The sequence below is a fragment of the Myzus persicae genome, unplaced genomic scaffold, assembly GCF_001856785.1.
Source record: "Myzus persicae strain clone G006 unplaced genomic scaffold, MPER_G0061.0, whole genome shotgun sequence".
NCBI classification, from domain to species: domain Eukaryota; kingdom Metazoa; phylum Arthropoda; class Insecta; order Hemiptera; family Aphididae; genus Myzus; species Myzus persicae.
The window spans coordinates 51,708-70,459 of NW_019104076.1; the positions used below are offsets into that span (position 1 = coordinate 51,708).

An 18,752-nucleotide genomic window follows, 5' to 3' on the forward strand; every position below is an offset into this window, starting at 1 on the left:
GGACACTGAAATCAACAGCCTAATATAATAGGTAATTTGAATTAATATTCCCATTTCCCTCATAAATTAAACATTTTACATTAATTAGTTAAACAAATATTACCGGCACAACTTCATTTTCTATAATGATCTTAGGGATCTTACTATTTTTTTCATCCGAGTCCGAGTGTTTAGTGGTTGAGCAAGTAAAATAGGTGGTAATTTTTCTTTTATTAGACATTATAAAATATACTATAGACAATATCTATTACAATTTACAATTACTGCAGACTTGCAGACGGTAAGTATAAAGCGCGACACAGTATGACTTACGAGACCCGAGTAACAAGTACGAATTACGAAAGTCAAAACACTGTGGTCTGTGTAACAAAATATTGGGACAAATGTAATAATAATCGATGAATTGGCCGACTATAATAACATGGCTATTTATACATAACGTATTAATACGTTTCGGCCGATAGGCTGGTCAAGGGAGGAATGTGTTATTATTAAATATTCACGATCACCGAGCTGGGTAATTCCCGTGTATCTTGTATAAGCAACTAATTAATAAATATTAATAATAATAACAGCCTTGTTCCTAGAATTAGTCTAGAACTCTAGAATCTATATAATAATAATATATGATCATAAGTCATAAAGTCATTTTGAGAAAAAATTAAAACAAAATGTAATACATTAACATTATAGAAGAATATACATAAATGTAATCGTTACAAATATTAAAGAAAAAAAGTCATGGGGGGGATTTATTCCCCTCATCTCCTCCCCCCCCCCGTTTGACCGCCACTGAGAACAATGAAAACCTAAATGTACAGTGCTATCAATATGTTCAAGTGTCGAAGATGTCAATAGAATACCACTGTGAATAACCGCACAAAAAAATAGCAAAAAGGTAGTTTTATTACGATACCACTAACCACTATACCCCAAAATATAAATGATGTCAGTAGGTACATAATATGATTTGAATTATTTTGTGTAGACTATATTATACATATACCTATATGACTCTAATTTAAAGTCACAAATCAAATAGATAAATCCATACAAAAATGAATTAATGTTTAAATAAATGCATTAAAAAGTGATAAAAACAATATAAATAATTTATTTCGATAAAATTATTTTTTAGTTCAAACATAATAAATTCCCATAAACCGTCTGAACAGACTGCGCCACTAGCATATTTTTTATTTTACCGCTCAGGTTTCCGGTGCATCATCATAGACCAAGTACTTGCCTAATAGATATGCTATTTTATTATAATATAACATTCTAATTTTCGGTATTTTCCCGGGCATAGTGTAGACGCAAGGTGACTGTTTGTATTATGAACATTTCCTTGAGATTTTTTATGTAATTATGTAGACGGCAAATTCAAAATAGGTTTATCTAAGTTTTTTAGCTTATCGAGAACGAACGAAATAAGTTTCGTCTAGTCGTCTACAATATATTTGCATATATTTTAATAAGTATATATAAATTATTCCATATCAGCTAAAATATATTTGGTGCTAGCAAAAACTGTTACAACTTTTAACTTTCTGTGTTTGTAGTAGTGGCTCCAAAATTTCTGAACATATATAGAGTAGAAAATTATCTATGCAACAGCGTGCCTATATTTTAGATAAAATAAACACAATAAAAGTGATTTGCTTCTAGACATTTTATTTTTTTGTTTTTTTTTTCATTTGCTTATAAAAAATGATTGGATAGTGTAATTGAAAAAAGCACGCTGTTGCACAGATAAAATTTTTGTTTACGTGTTGTGAAAATTTGGTGGTTCTACAACAAATATGGTGCGAGAAAAATCGTCCCACGCAGAACAGTTTTTGCTATGTTGTACATATTTTGTAAGACGGAGACAACACATGCGGGTGTGACATCCTGTTAATAAGGGATTGATTTAGGCGGTGTTCAATGTGCACCGGAAATGCTGTGTGTGTGATCATTAGTATGATTCGAACACTTTGTGTAAATAATAATTATAAATATAAACTACGGCTAAGATTCTTGGAAATTCGTAGCGTAAGTATTAGCAATTGCCGGTTATACGTCACTATATTTTTCTAATTTTACTTATTTAGGGAATAGATTTTCGATTTGTTCAACAATATGTTTAATGCGTAAACAGTACCAAATGGATTTTCTTTTTTTCAAAATGCACTTTTACTGTGTCGCTGTTAAAAAAAAGCACCCCCCAAATTGCTCCTATGTGTATGCACTGTCACTGGACAGGAAGGACTGTTGGGAAGTGTATAGGTACGAGTCAATAAGTAAACATTGGTATTTAATAGCTTCACATTATAATGTAAGATGTAGTGTATATTTCATCCGTTGGCTTGAGAAAAAAATATAATGATATTTTCTTGGAAGCAAGTCAGAGAATATCTTGGAAAATAAAATTGCAAATCTTATAATAATTAATTTTTGTATCAAACTAAAAGTCATGTACTTAATTATGTATGTATGGTTTTATTTTTCATATTGTTATGTAAATTTTCAAAGTGTTTGTAAAATTTAAACAAATTAACTAGCTTCTGCCAACCAATAACTGTAATTTGATAAAAAATAAAAGATTTTTTTACTAAAAAAATTAAATGAAATTTCGTTCTTAATATAATGATAATATGGAAGTGCGCCCTATTTATATCTATGAATCTATGAATTTATATAATATTCTCAATGTGCCCACAAAAAATGTGAGGAACGAATATTTATAAAAAAAAATAAATTCCTTAATTATTAGGCTCTTGCATAACAATTAATAATATGATAGGCAAGTTATTCAAGTTTTAATCGATTTACCATGCCGTTTTGACTGAAAAGATGTTTTTTTTTAAAACAATATTTATCATTGTTGCTACATGCCATAATATACAAATTTCAACATATTATTAATAATTTTACTACATAAAACACTTTAGGAGAGAGGCCATCCAGTGATATAACACAATGTTAATTTTTTTAAATAAATTTAATCAAATGGTTTTTTAGACGTTAATAATAGGTTTATCATTGAGTAACGTCAATGGGGAACGGTTTTCACCTTGAAATCAACATATTTTTTCGAACAACTAATTATTGAACTATAATATTATACTAATGAACAATAAATACTTCATGAAAAAAGACTTTGCAAAACACGTCTTTTTATTGAAATATATATTATTGCTACAATGCTACAGCATTTATTATTATAAATTAATGAATGCATGAAAACGATATAATTTAAAATAACGAATATTTTTTATTATTTTGTCACACTTGACACTAGATTGTTGAAAGGCAATGAAATACTCCGATCGTTCGACAACGTCCAAGGTATAGGAATACTATTAGAATTTACATTTAGGAATAGGATTGATATCACAGCATTTATTTAAGTGTATACTATAATAGTTTATAGTGTAACGCATATTATAATATTATATATTATTAGAGACCTGTAGCAATATTGTAGGAAGGTTAATTTGATGGTTTAAAATTTACATTTCTTTTAGAGTGTAATAAGAATAATATAATGTACATTTGTCATTTAGGACTATTATGTTGTTCCGTAATTTTAAATGTTTGTAGCTCAACTTTTTATGAGATATAATATTATTATTTTATTAAAAAAATGATATTATTTAATAAGACATAAACAATGAACATTTTTTTTACTTCCGATAAACATAATATACCTATTATTTATGAATTTCATAGATTTGTACCTATGATGTTGTAGTCTTACAAAAAACATTAAATTGATTAAAATTTGATAGCCCTATAATTAAAAATAAAAATAATCAAACAATCAAATAAAAGTGCTGAGGGATACCCCATATTGGAGAATGAAGAATAATCAGATATACCCATAAAATATACATTTATACGGATTATTGTTTGTTAGTCTTATATAATGTTATATTATATAAATTATTTATTTTTGTGTCCAATAAACAAGCTGTTGTTATTATTATTTATTATTGAAAGGTATTTATTCGTGAAGGTCTTAAATTGTTATATAACTGCCTAGTGCCTATGGTTAGTTTACTAAAATATGCTATAAATTACTAGGCACTACAATTTTAATTATTTATTAGTTGTACCCGCCGACTTATTATAGATACTCTAGGTACAGTCATACTGATCAAACATATTATTTATATAATTATTCACTACATACGTTTGAGTAACGCCAGAATAATAGTAGTAGACAGACTGCGAAAAATAACTGATAAATCTATAATTTATTGCCGATTGTACCTATTGCTTTACATAAATAAACATAATATTAATTATGAATGCATTCAATCGGTAAAATTGGTTTTAATTCAATAATTCGTAGGTATCTCTTTAGTATGTAAAATATAATATCGATTAAATTTATTCGTGTGTCTATATTAAGGGGCAATATGCAATTTCGTTCTGCCGCCCACGGAATTTGTGTTAGTCATCAACAGTGATTAGTGTGAGCTTGATTGTGTGCTGGTACTATGCTATCTACGCATGTCAAAGTGCAAGTGGCACCAGTGCACCACCGATCAAAATATTGAAAAGCATGATTATTTGCTCCAAACACGGTTCACAGAAAAAGCTCTCACGCATTGTAGAGTGGTCAGATTTGATTAATTTTTATTTCGTCTGATTTTCAACAGAGACCATGCAGGACTTCGATTATTAATTTCATTGCTTAAAACAGACATAATAAAAATAACAAAAACTTATAAAAGTTGGTCGTATTCGAAATCGTATTATATATGGTTTAGAAATAGAATTTTAAAAATCTAAGTCCAATGCACCTTACCTAAAAAGTTTTTTCTTTCAAAAAACAAAAATATCGAAATCGTATCATTCCACAACGCTTGAAAGTTTTTCCTGTAAGCCATGATTTTGAGCAAAAAAACAGGTCACTTGCAGACCCGTTAATAATAATCCAAATTTGTATTTGCAGTGTCATATTTTTATAATAGTTAAATGTTATAACGATATAATTATAAGAATCGTATATTATGCCACATCAATAGCGTAATTACAGTGATGGCACGGGGGGAACTTGCCCCCTTGACATTTTTATAAGATGATAAAGGTATAATTCCACCCCCTCCCCTCACCTACCAGATAATCTAACAATACATTTATTTTATTTTTCCTTATTGTATAATACTCACGAACACGTCAATCCTATAGCAATAGACGCATTCCAAAAGTCATACAATTATTCGTTAATTATTAATTATTATTTATTGATCATCAAATATAAAATATGTGCCATAAATTTTATAAAAGTTTATTATTGAACCCGTATGTAGAAAATTTCTCTATACTATTTAATAATATGGGTAGTTACACAGTACCTCCTACTTAATATTTGTTTCTAAACCATAAAATGAATTTTAAGAATAATTGTTTGGGGAGAGGGGTGGAGGTGTCAGGGGTTTGTCAGATATCAAAAATATGTATAGAGTGCTGCTTAATATGAGTAATTTAATTATATAGAGCACCCTGTTTTCGCTAACACATGGTATATTCAATGAGTAACATTTACTGTCGTTGAATTCTTGTATTTACTCGTTGAGGAACTTTTACATTTGCAGATGTAAGCCTGTTACAACGTTAATAACTAAGAAATCAGCTGGCGGTATTTATGTTTGGTATACAATTTTACTTACTGCACATTATTGTTTTTAGCACGGCTACGAGTATTAGCCAATTTTAGTCCAATGAGAAATTTCAAGAAAAAAGACTGAATATTAAGTCTGTGAGTAATTTTTCGCGTAAACAGGTACATTAAATATTTTGTCACTTATATAATGTTATACCTAACGTCATAGGCGTGTTCAGACTTCGATGGCCGAAGGGGCACAACAAATTTTTTAATTGCGAGACCCATTTTTTTTTTTAGACATGAAGAAACATTCATTTTTTAGGTTACAAAATTCACAATGGTAGGAATATTTATTTAATTGTGATCAAAAAGTATAACCATTGTCAAAACAATAAAAATACATTTAAGACTAAATTAAAAACAGATACATAATAAAGAAAAATTTATCCCATCATGATTTTGTTGGAGGCGAAGTCTGCCGAGGGGGAGGCGGCAGTGCTCGCCCGGCCCCTCCCGTAAACACGCCTATGGCTAACGTAGTAATGTGTTAACTTGACAAATAACTAGTGTATTGCAAAGTATAATATTTTGATGTGTAAAAAACTTTCAACTGTAGTGATAACTGATAACACATAACGTTAGTTTTTGCTATGAGGGGCTTGTTGTCACGGGTGTTTAAAAGATTTGGACTAAATACGATTAAAACTTGTAACATTTTATTTAACTTATGATTGTTAATGGATTTAATATTTGTTTACATCGAGTAATTTTAAATTTAATTCAAATTCATCTCTGAAAACTTAAACTCTAATTTTGTCTATCATTTAGTTTTATTACTTAACTATCCCTAAGATGGTGAGTGAGTGAAAACCAACGTTGAAGCGAATAGTTACAAAAATATCAACCTCTAGGGCTTCGAGCACATACAACGATAATACGATTAAATAATTAAAAACACAAATTATCACACATTTGTATTATACAATTATTAGGTAAGGCTCGAAATCCGTTGTATCGCCATTTCTCTTAATCTATACTTCTGCACTTTGCCTGAAGCCGTCATCGGGAACGCGTCCTTTTCGATGAATATGTGTTTGGGGATCTTGAAATGGGCGATCTGATAAAAGAAAAATAAATAAAATATAAGAAATCGTAGAGCATTATACCCCTGTGGCTCTAACAAGCCTAAACGAGCAGCAGTCTCAAAACAAACCTTTCCTTTGCTGTACGCTTTTATGTCGGCTTCGGTGACTGTAGCCCCTTCTTTGACGATGACGCTGGCACACACTTCTTCACCCATCCGTTCGTCGGGTATACCGTATACCTGCGATAAAAAGCGATTATCTATCTATTGTGCTTGCAAAATATGAGTTAAAATAATATTATTTAAATACAATAATAATGAAAGTATTCATACGGTATGAATTTTTAGAGTACGAGTAATGATTTTGAACACAACAGCTGACATTACGACAATATGGAATTTAATAATAATCGATCATGTACAATGTAACGAGTTAAAAATCAAAACTTTAAAATTTTATTTCTACAAAGAACATTCAATATTATGTGTAAGTACTATGTAGAGCTGAGGAAAAACACTCAATGATTGTAGATGAATGAAATATAGTTAATAAACATTTACTTGAATTTGTCAATAGGTATTTATATCTACATTAAGATCATATTATTATAATATTATATTATGTTGTCAATATAAATTGAATTCAAATAAAAAACTAGTTCATGAAATTGATCACCTTTTACTCCATTAGGATCAAAAACCCTATTATTGTCATATGTGTATTGAAAATTTGAATGAATAATAAACATATCACATATTTTATTGAAACTCAAAAATCTTAAGCTTATGCCGACAATGGCCTAACTATAAGACTATTACAGCTATCATAGTGTGGGGATATTAGTGAATGATATGATACTAAAATTAAACTGTAATAGAATCACAATAGGTAGAATACCATCAGTTATTATTACTGATGGGTATTTAATAAAATGATATATACTTCCAACTATCTTTAATATTACATAAACAAAAACGAAAAAAAAAATGTACATTTCATACAACTTTATACTGTATTATACTATTATAGTACTTATTATAGCTACAAAATAATTTGCAAAAAATCGCGATTTGATAAATTTTATCAAAATTTAAACAAATTCTTACTAAAAAATTTTTTCCCATGACGTGTCTAATATATTTTTTTTGATAACTACATTTATAGAAAAAACAGAAAATCGCATTTGTTGGTACTTTTATCTATTTATGGTTATTAACTTTTGATTTTCAACAGTAAAATAGTTTGATGAAAAATCATTATTTTACAAGTGAATGTCGAATTTCCTCAATTTTAGATCCTGCGAGGAGCCATGAATACAGACATACAGTCATTTAATAATGATTTTAGATTCTGAGCGGAGCGATGAATTTATTGATTGAACAATGATGTGTGTTTTTATATTTATTAATTTTTTTTTTTTTTAGTTTGTCATCACGGTTCCTTGCAGTAAAAGTGCTTCGATTTTCTTCAATAGCAGCTTTTTTGGTAGGAAAGTGAATTTAGTTGATGCATTTGGGAGGTCAAAATTTAAAATTCCCAACAACTTTTGTATTTATATCTAAGATTTTAAAATTTAATACAAGATTCCTGATAAGTTTTTCTACTTTTATCAAAAAAAAAAAATTTCTACCGGAAAGTTGAATTAAATTTTTATGAGCGTTTGAAGTTGACGTTTTTACAACATTGGATATTCACTCGATTTTCTTATTTTGTTGTAATTCAAAAACGAATATTTCTGTAAACGCTTGCAATTTACACCAAATGTTTATTTCGTAAATTCGTATACTTGATACAATTTTCAAAATATTCTGACACATTTTAGGCTGTTGACGGATATTTCCATAATCCTTTTTTTCTATAAAATAAATGTTAATAAAATGTTATTGGTTGGGCCAAAAAGCATGAAAATTTAATACAAGGAACAGGGGCGCCGGAACGATTTTTTTGCTGTGGGGGCAAAATATTTTAAGCTTTATTCTAGAGGGCATAAGAGCAAAAATAGTGTTGTTTAATTTTTGGTGCTTAATCTTCACCTCTCCCCAATTTTTACACCACCTATGCTGGGAATAGGTATAATTAATAATAATAAGGAAGGTATAATTAAATTTTTTTCTTACAAATATTTATTAAACAAATTCAAATCATGTAGGTATAAAAATTTATTAANATTTCTTGGATTTTCCCGGTTATTTTTCCAATCTCTCAGAGCCTCGGTGCAATGTGTATTCTTAGTATTTTAAATTACTAATAGATATAATATATTACTTGCTGAACAAAATTATAGAATAATATTTAGGTATAGTGGGTTAAATGTAAATATAATTAGGCCATGAAGTCGTGGGGGCCTTGCCCCTACAGTATTTATTTTGTGGGGGCAATTGCCCCCACTGCCCCCATTGTTCCGGCGCCCCTGACAAGGAACTTGATAACTTGTTACAATAGCAGTTGAAAAATATTAAAAATACATAGTCACTTTTTTTATAAGCATTTTAAGTTTAAATTATGACAATATTTATGAAGTTGAAAATTGAAAATAATTTTTTAGTTAAAAATATATAAAGTGTTCAATTTTTATAGCTGAGGATTGAAAATTTAAAACAAGGTTCCACTTGAGCACTTTTTTCCATTTCTATGAAATTTAAAAAATATATGAATACAGTTATTTTTTACAGACATTTTAAATTCAAATTTGGACAAAATTGCATATAAACACAAAGAATATAGGTTATCATTTTGTTGCAATTCGGTTCCACAACAACCCAATTTTACATAGGTATATTTCATATTTTTCCAGCATCACCAATAATTTAAGAATAATATTAAATATTAATTCAACTTACCGGCTACCATATTAATAATAACTAATAAGTAATAACATTTTAAAATATCCTAAACTAACATACCGTCTCCACACAGAATCGTTTTTCGTATACAATGATTTAGTATTATTGAATTCAAATTTAATACTATCTATTACAGCGGCCTCTTAGACACCTAATGTACAGCAGAGCGAAATCCACTTACCCGCTTTTTTTTATTGTGTCTGTCTTCACTTTTTAAATCAGTAAAAATGCTTAGTTTTTCAATTTCGATAGTTGTTTTGGAAAGAAAGTTCACTTAGATTGGTAAAATTAAAAAAAAAAAGTTTATAGTAAGTATACTTCTCTTATAAACTGGGAACAAAGTGAATTTTTAGGTGAACTTATTTTTCAATTATGAATTATAAAAATTTTGGATTTAAAAACGAAATCAATTTTCCCAACTATACTGGTTTTCCGTACAACTTCCCGTTTTTCCTTAATTATTTTTCTGTTGTTCACAATTAATTTTAAATCACTTGGAATTTTCTACTTTCGACAGCCCAAATAGTACCAACTGGTATCTATGATCTATTTATACATCCGATTTGCTACCAAAAACAACCATAAAAGTTTAAAATGGAAGCATATTTACTGTTCTAAAAGGTGATGACAGACACAAAAACGTAAAATTTATAATTATATAATTAAAGTACATGTAATAATTGATGACACCTATTTCAAGTAGTTTAATATTGGAATTTTCCCATATTGTACATTGTATACGTATGTATAATATATTATACTTAACACTAGATCTATGTATGTATTATTACTTGAACTTGTGAAATCGAAGGATGAGACTCCAAAAAATATTCTATCTCTTTGGGAAATAGGTTTTCACCACCACGGATAATCATTTCTTTCAATCTGCCAACGTGATTGCCATACCCGTCTTCGTACAAAACGAATTGATCCCTAAATAAAGCCATAAACAATATAAACGTCGTAGTATTATATCATACTAATTACTGCCTTACCTTGCAGCACATCAACACATATATGTATACAATTCAATTAAACGTATATTATGTACTGCAAATTGATTCTTTTGTTGAGAGCCACAGGTAATATCGTTGGGCTTACACGACAAAAGAGTCACCCTGTTTGAATAGAAAGTATAGCTTACCCCGTGTGTAGCCACCCTTTCGAATCAATTGTTTCTTTTGTCTTCTCTTCGTCGTTAAAGTAACCATTCATATTTAGGTATCCACGAATCAACAATTCCCCGGGTGTTCCGAAAGGTACCATATCGCCATTAGCATCAACAACTTTAGCCTAGAAATTTACAACACACGCGGTCAAAGTCGAATACTTACTCAAATAATAATAAAATATAAAACCGATAATGTAAGTCATATCCTCAAAAATATTATAATCTATAATGATTAATAGGTGATTTTACTCTAAGATTACACAAAAATCATAAAACCTATTTGAAGTGAAAGCGTTTTATCCATGTTGTTATTTATCGTGGGTCTGAGAGAAAAAATAAATATTGCACTGACATCCTATGATATTCTATAAATCTAAAAAAAACAACTTCCTGAACGAAATTTAAAATAGGTACCTAATTAATTATTTTTATTAGGTTGGACTGACAGTAGATTACAGCAGATAACTAAAATGTAAGACAAGCGCTTTCCCGAACAAGGTTAATTCATTATTAATATTATAGTTCCTCTTCTCTCACGTGTCTATATCATATTATGTTTTATTACATTTTTGAGAATCATACTGACCTCCACGTGATCCTGTATGAAACCCATTGTCGATTGTATTCGTTCATCTGAATCGTTTGACAAATTTTGAAACGAACTGGGACTCGTTTCAGTCATCCCAAATAAACTCTATAAAACGAATACAATTAGTCAAACAAATGAATTGCATTTAATTATATAAGTTAAACCGTTTCAATTGTTGAGGCTAAATGGCCACGAGTCACGACAAATTCTGAATAAAAGAAAAAGTTATTCTAATCGATTTTAAAGAAGTACCAATATTTTAGCGCGTGGAAACATGTTCTTGAACTTGGACATCAAAATCGGAGAACATGGAGCACCACCGGTGATTGCGATCTTCATGTCGTTATCTTGTTGCTCTGGTGGAAGTTTTTCGAAAGCAGACATGGTGTCCACGTGTATTGTCGGCGTACCAAATATAAATGTACACCTATAATAATAAGTAAGTATTCAATTTTTTCATTATTTTTATAGCAACCATAATGTATTTATAATAGTATGTACCTATTGTACCTATCTGTATTAGTGTACGCAGGGCCGTATTTAGGGGGATGCAATGGGGACATTTGCACCGGTCGGCCAAATATTGACATATTTAGGGGGGGGGGGGCAGGTACCGCTGTAACCCTGTGTAGTATTGTATAAATAAATTTTTTTTTTGGAAATAATTTGTAGACCCTTGTGAACTTAGCAGTTCAACGATAACGGATAAGTGCTAGCATAGAATATAATTAATATTATTTTAACATAACCACAGTTGTAGATAGCCAACCGTGACTTAACCATATAGAATTATAACTAAAAACGTGTTAAGAAAAATAAAAAAGTGGATCTATTTTTTGGTGGGGGGGATGGACGTAAAATTAAGGTTGACCCAGGGCGCAAAAATTGTAAACACGGCCACGAGTGTACCTACTGTAAACATTAATAAACAATGGCAGCAGAGGAGTAGTATATTGTTCACACAGAGCCTTCTCTGCTGTCGGTTTAAACGAAAAAAAAAAGTTACCCATTATTTATACTGGTTGGGTACTTCATTTATGTATTTATTTCTAGAATAAGTATTTTATTTATTATTTATTATTTTTTGTTTAGATTTTTTGCTTGTACCTACATATATTATAACGTATACAAATATGAATAATGCATAAATATACATAATGTAACCGTTTTTTTATGATTTTTGTAAATAATTGCGACTGTACACTTAACACGTTCTATAACAATTTAATCTGTCATAAAAATTACTAACATTAATTACAATAATTATAACACTTAAATATATATTTTACTTTTATTTTTTAGAATTAAGGATTCAACTACAAAGGTCATTGGCCTGTATTGTGTGGGGAGGGGGTGGTTGGAACACGCATGTATGTGTAGCAAGGATTTCGTTGCTGAAATTCCTCGATGCTCACCCATCCGGGAGCTAGCAACGCATGTCGGTAAGTACTAGGTACGCTCAGAGCGTTTCCATAGATTGAGCATACGAAACACCAAACCAATATAAGATATTATATAATATGTACATATGTAGTAAATTTAATATTCTATAAATATTATGAATAACATAATTTGTTAAAAAATCTATTAGGACAATGACAATTTTAAATTTACCATATATTATATAAAAAAATGTAAAGCATCAGTTTACTTTTCTTTCGTAAGAACATCGACCGTAGCTTTTGGATCAAAATGGGCTGACGGTAAATAAACTGCTGATTTGGTAACCAATGGTGCAACGACGGCGATGGATAAAGCAAAAGTATGAAATAGAGGCATTGGACAGCAGAATTTATGTAATTGACCCTAAACGTATTTAATACTGATTACTCATAGTGTCAGATAGATAAGTCATTATAATATAATATAAATCGTTTGTAAAATATTTCTAATAATTACTTTTTTGACATCATTGTAGATCCCTAAACGCTTCATGATAAAGTAAGCGTTGTTAATTAGCCCAAAGTGATTCAACAATGCTGCTTTTGGCTTTCCAGTGGTACCCTAAAAATAATTATGCTCTCTCTATTTAGTGATAAAGTATTGTTTGTGACATTTTTTCTTACGGATAGGTAGGGAGTGCAAAAATTATGAATGCATTTTATGTAAATAACCAGTCAAAATTTAATTGTACAGCAATACTTTTAATACGTCGATATATATAATGTTTTGATTAACAAATGCAATTATTTCATTGGCGTAGCCAGGATTTTTTCGGGGGGGGGGGGCTGCAGCCCCCTCAGCCTCCCCCCTGGCTACGCCACTGATTATTATTTAATAAATAAAACGAGACCAATGATTTGATAATTTTAGTTTATTTATACAATTAAATGCTTCTAGCTTATTTAGCCATTAATACCAAACTTAAAACCATTGTGTGCAATCTATGAACATAAAATAAACTTGATTGACACTACACTTGGTTCAACTACTACATGATGCCTACACCTATAAAAGGAACGTAGTTCTAGGTTCTGACCTTCATAACCGAGTGAAATAAAAATCGCTCTGAGATGTTTTATATTTCAAAATGATTGAAATTGAGATTTCTATGAACTTTTAATTTGTTCTTAGAATCCAGCTACGTGGTGCTCGTTTTATAACATAGTTAAGCACAAGTTTCATATATTTTTGAATCAGAAGGAGAAGTTTTTATTTTGCTTTTTTATAGATTTTAAATGTTAAGGCAATTTGTTTCATTTTTATAGAAATTCAAGAGTGTCGGCGTATTTTTGAAGTTTTAGAATCAAAAGTTTGAGTTTAAATATTATTTTGATATTTTAAATTCTTTGATACGATTTTTATATACATATAAGTGATTTAACCTATAACTGCCATATATTTAACCTTTGGAAAAATAATAATAATGTATTGAAATAATTGTTTTTCTAGATTACAGAAGTCCAAAACTCCAAAGCTCTATTTGTAAAACTTTTTTACAATGATTTTTAAATGTATATTACCTATCATTTATGCCAAATTTAAATTACAATTTACATCAGAATTATTAAAAATAAAAACCTGGTTAATTTTTTAGTGCATTATTCAAAATTGTAGGGCATTAAAATCAGAGCTCAAATATTGATTATGATAATTGACCCAGAAAAAGCCAAGGGAAGAGGCAACTGCTCCTACTCCCCCTTCTTGCGGACTCGCTTGGTGGATGATATAGTATGGTAGTATGGTCTCTTTATACTCGGAAAACATTGAACGAATTAAAAATATCCAAAAACGGTTTTTTTCTTTTACTGGTTATGTCTTAAAATTAACCACCCATATCATGACTACACACTATAGTTTCTGAAGTGTTGAATTTAGTTTGCCTTGATACCAGAAGGAAAGTATTGGATATACGATTCATAAACAATCTGGTCAATAGCGAAATTTATGCTTTAGCGTATATTAAATAAAATCGTATTTCACGTACCCAGAATTGAGTCACGAACTAGGCATACATTTTAACCCAGTACTCGTTCAACAAATTACTTATGTAATAATCATATACAGAGAATAATGTGCCTTATTCATTTAGAAACCAATGTTTTAGACTTAAAGTCTCAAAGTTAACCATAATATCATAGATGAAAATCTTAATTTCGTACCTACCATTAGAATTATTATTTTTTTTAATTCTTATGTAAATTACTCATTTTCTGCTAATAAATTATGCAATATATATGTTATATATGTTATCTTTATGTATTAAGTGAAATTAGTGAAATTGCAGCCAGGCGTTGATATAGAAAATAAAAAAATTAATTTCAACCTTGAGAATTTATGTTAACATCATGTGTTGGTTAGTAAAAAATACCTATGCTCATTGCCAAAAAAGTTCCACTCCGAACGCTCCTGAATGGAGAGTCTGATTGTTGAAGTTAAACGTTGTGTTTGAAATAAAATGGATCAATCAGATATTATATTTATTAAAAAAGTTAATATTATAGCATATAATATAATGTAACAGTTCCTTGTTTTACTCACTGAAGTAAACTGAATATTACATCCCTCGTCTGGTTGTACTTTAGGGATACTATAATTTGTATTGGAACCCAGGTCAAAGAACGTTTGTAAATTAAAGGCACCGCTGTAACATAAGTTATGATGATATTAATTATTGCGATTAAATTACTTTCAGCTTCATTAAATATTTAAGACGAATATAGGTTAAATTTAATAATATGAAATTGCTAACTTTAAACAGTTTTCTGAGTCAAAAATAACCGATTCCAGCGTGGGCAACGTTTTTGACTTAACCTGTGTATTGGGCGGTCGCTTCCAAATGTCCGGATCGACCTTCTCCAATATTTCCGGATAGTTTTGGGTCTTGAACTTCTCTAAGGTCACCAGACACTTCACTTTAGCCAGTGTTAAGCTGTGTTTCAGTTCGTCGCTCTGATAAGCTGGATTGACGTTTACCTACAATTATAATATACATATACGTCGACTTTAGCACTATAATATCACCTTCATCCTCGACAATAATACGGTAATGTAATTATATAATAACGGTTTGCTCAGTTTTTTTAATTACGAATTTGTATCCTTTAATAGAATTTTGAAAACACGGGTTATGATAATATTATAATATTATGAGATCAAAATCAGAAAAACAATTATAAATAGGTACCTACCACAATAATCAGTATACCTACCTCAAAGCCATGCACCGATATCAAAACCTCTACAAACAAAAAAACCCTTACAACTTGGTAAAACCACAGGATCTACTGGAAATTTTGTTTAAAAAAACAATTGATTTATAGAAAATTAAAAATATTATAAAAAATACAGTAAGACACTGCAGAACAGTATACTAGCAACAGAGATTTTTTTTTTAATACTAACATTATAAACATTAATTTTTAATTGAGTTACAGTTAATAAAACAATGGCGAAAATCGATGAATACTTACCAAAATCAGTCCCAGACGAGCTGTGGCGATAATCACCGTATAGTAAAACGCACAATTGGGCATCCATATTCCGACTCGGTCACCGTGCTTGAGGCCAATGGCATTAAAGCTCTTACACAGCTTATCCACCTGCGGACAAAAATATGAATATCAATTTGCGTGCAGGTTTACGGTACCTATTGCGATACAAGTACATATTTTTCTGCGTGTTGCGTGCAGTAATATAATATTACTAATTATCGTACACATCGAGTGTAATGATAAAAATGTATAGGACAAATCATAATAGGTACAACAATGTTGTGTACTGTCGATTACGGCGAAACCGATGGTAAAAATCGTATTTTTTAGTTTTCGCTGACCTCGGAATCCATGGCGGCGAAAGTGTATCGCTTGTTCTCGTGTCGACTGACCAAAAACTCTCGGTCCGGAGTCTGTTGCACGGCGTCATTGAAAATTCCTCCGATCGTATAAGCTTTGAGCGGATCACTCGAGGCCCCACAGGCGTAGCTGTACTTCGACCAGTGATTATTCCTCGAAAATCTTTGATAACTGAGGAAAAACGCAAGCGGCCAATAAATTGATGCATATAATTTATCGTGATTGTGCGATATTATTACAAGATCATAATAATATTGTGTTATACGAACTTATACGTGTTTAGGAGTAATAGCTTTAATAAACACGTCTTGTAATAATATATGGGTAAGAAGAAATTTTCTGAAATATTTCAATAAACTACAATACGTATCACTGTACCGCACTAGCGCATTCCGCAGTAAATATCACTATATGTACTCGACATGGTATTTTTCTTCCGAAGACTACACAGATACAGTTCACACAAACGACATAATATTGTTTAGCATGCGTATAATATAATAAATTCTAAACTATATATATATATATCAACGATTATACTATACAGGTATAATAAATAATAATTATTGTTATTGTTCTCAAATCATTCTTAGAATTAATGTTGTTATTGTTTATCATTTTATAACCTATAGGCACCTACCTAATATGTTAGATACACCTAATTATATTGCAAGTGTTATTTATTTAACCGTTTAAAAACCAAAGTTGTTTTCATTCATTATATTATATCATCGCTTGGAATACGCCGTATGCCGTATTATACACAGAAAACAGAAGCTCTGTAGGTCATGACTCATGGTCAATCGTGCGAAAATGACCTAGTTGCGTGCTAAACCCGGTTTATACATATATATGTGTATATAAATGTATATTTATTTAGTTCTTATATATACTTCCCCGGGTTTTTTTAGCCGAATAAAATGGCCAAGGGGTTAGAAAATATCGGAGGGCGAACGCGTGACAAGTGACCTACCCTCTACAGTCTTTATTACACTTTAATTCCGCAGCTTGATATTCGTTTTTGTGTATGTAATTAAAATAGAAAACGCGAAATGCCCAGTTATGCGTAAGAAAATCTATTGCTGATTGTCAACTTTTCGTATTTTACCATAGGTATTATTTTGAATTGCAGTGCAGTTGCACCATTTGAATTTATATTGTAATTACAAAAAAACATAAAAATATATTTATTGGTATATAGTTAATAATAAATCATTAAGTCCGCGATACTAATAGATATATTAATAACAAACCGTTTTTTAAATGTTTAAACTTTGAAACGTATATTGTACAAAATTATATACAAAATAAATAATAATATTTTGCATTTATTTTGTACATCGACGATAATAAATAATACAAATAGGTAATTGCAATTATTTTAGTACTTACATTTTTTTACCATGAATAGCACTAAATCCTTTCAGGTTTCTTATTTTAAACAACGAGGTATTTGTCATTTTATTAATTCCAGTCACTTAACTCGCGTGAAATAAAATCATTTAAACCGTATTGCTATAATAACTTAATGAATGAAAACTAAAAAAATGAATTATAAACTGATGTTTTGCTAATACTAGAGACGTACTAATGCATCAAGATGTTGATTAACAATTGTCGGAAATATTTAAAAATCTGAAAATAATATATACTAAGTTATTATATAATTTATATAGGTACCTACTATCAGTAATATTAAAAATATAAATGCACGATAAATAAAATATTATTGAACACTGTTACGCAAAGAAAGAACTAAACGAATTCGACCGTGAGAGAGGGACTTGATCGTTGAAAGTTAACTGTAATTGGTTGACTGAAAATTAAAAAAAACATACATAAATATATATATTTACATTTAGGTATAATATACGAGATACTTTGGCATAATAAGTTTATGATACCAATTAGATGTTTATACAATACAGCGAAAATAAAAATATAAACGATAAACAATTATTGTTCAGTTCAGACCGGATTTTATGAAATTAACGCGTTAATTGAAAAGAGCTGAAGCACGTAGGTACAACTACTACTACTGTAAAATAAAGTAGCCCTATTTTAATTTTAAGATTTATTCATCAACAACGGTGAATGAAAATAGCTATTATACTCTATCATACTGATTCAAATCTTAATATTATTTTGCAGTTTAAATTGAATAATTCATT

At 29.8% G+C, this 18,752-nt stretch overlaps 1 protein-coding gene across 4 annotated transcripts; it reads right to left on the reverse strand.

Annotated features, from left to right (window-relative positions):
* Positions 1–6,293: 6,293 nt before the first annotated feature.
* Positions 6,294–18,621, reverse strand: LOC111038375 (acyl-CoA synthetase family member 2, mitochondrial-like). 4 transcript variants are annotated; one of them, XM_022321441.1, is made up of 14 exons: positions 18,462–18,621; positions 17,974–18,397; positions 16,563–16,752; positions 16,201–16,329; positions 15,480–15,703; positions 15,269–15,371; positions 13,187–13,291; positions 12,939–13,093; positions 11,540–11,714; positions 11,285–11,392; positions 10,672–10,820; positions 10,319–10,460; positions 6,813–6,923; positions 6,588–6,716 (listed from the first exon to the last, which is right to left on the reverse strand). In XM_022321441.1, exons 2-14 carry the CDS (start codon positions 18,039–18,041, stop codon positions 6,588–6,590), a joined length of 1,788 nt encoding a protein of 595 aa, XP_022177133.1. In that variant the 5' UTR covers positions 18,042–18,397; positions 18,462–18,621. The 4 variants fall into 4 exon arrangements, with proteins under 4 accessions (XP_022177134.1, XP_022177133.1, XP_022177135.1 ...); XM_022321442.1 differs by lacking the exon at positions 18,462–18,621 and having other exon boundaries at positions 6,294–6,716; positions 17,974–18,041; XM_022321443.1 differs by lacking the exons at positions 17,974–18,397; positions 18,462–18,621 and adding an exon at positions 16,851–17,039.
* Positions 18,622–18,752: the final 131 nt, after the last annotated feature.

What these genes read in the sequence shown, in the direction of transcription:
- LOC111038375 (XM_022321442.1), bottom strand. Translation starts at nt 18,041, where the DNA reads ATGACAAATACCTCGTTGTTTAAAATAAGAAACCTGAAAGGATTTAGT. An exon ending in GATGTTCTTACGAAAGAAAA is followed by an intron (nt 11,715 to 12,938) that starts GTAAACTGATGC and finishes TTATTATTATAG; the next exon opens with GTGTACATTTATATTTGGTA. An exon ending in TTCCACGCGCTAAAATATTG is followed by an intron (nt 11,393 to 11,539) that starts GTACTTCTTTAA and finishes TTCGTTTTATAG; the next exon opens with AGTTTATTTGGGATGACTGA.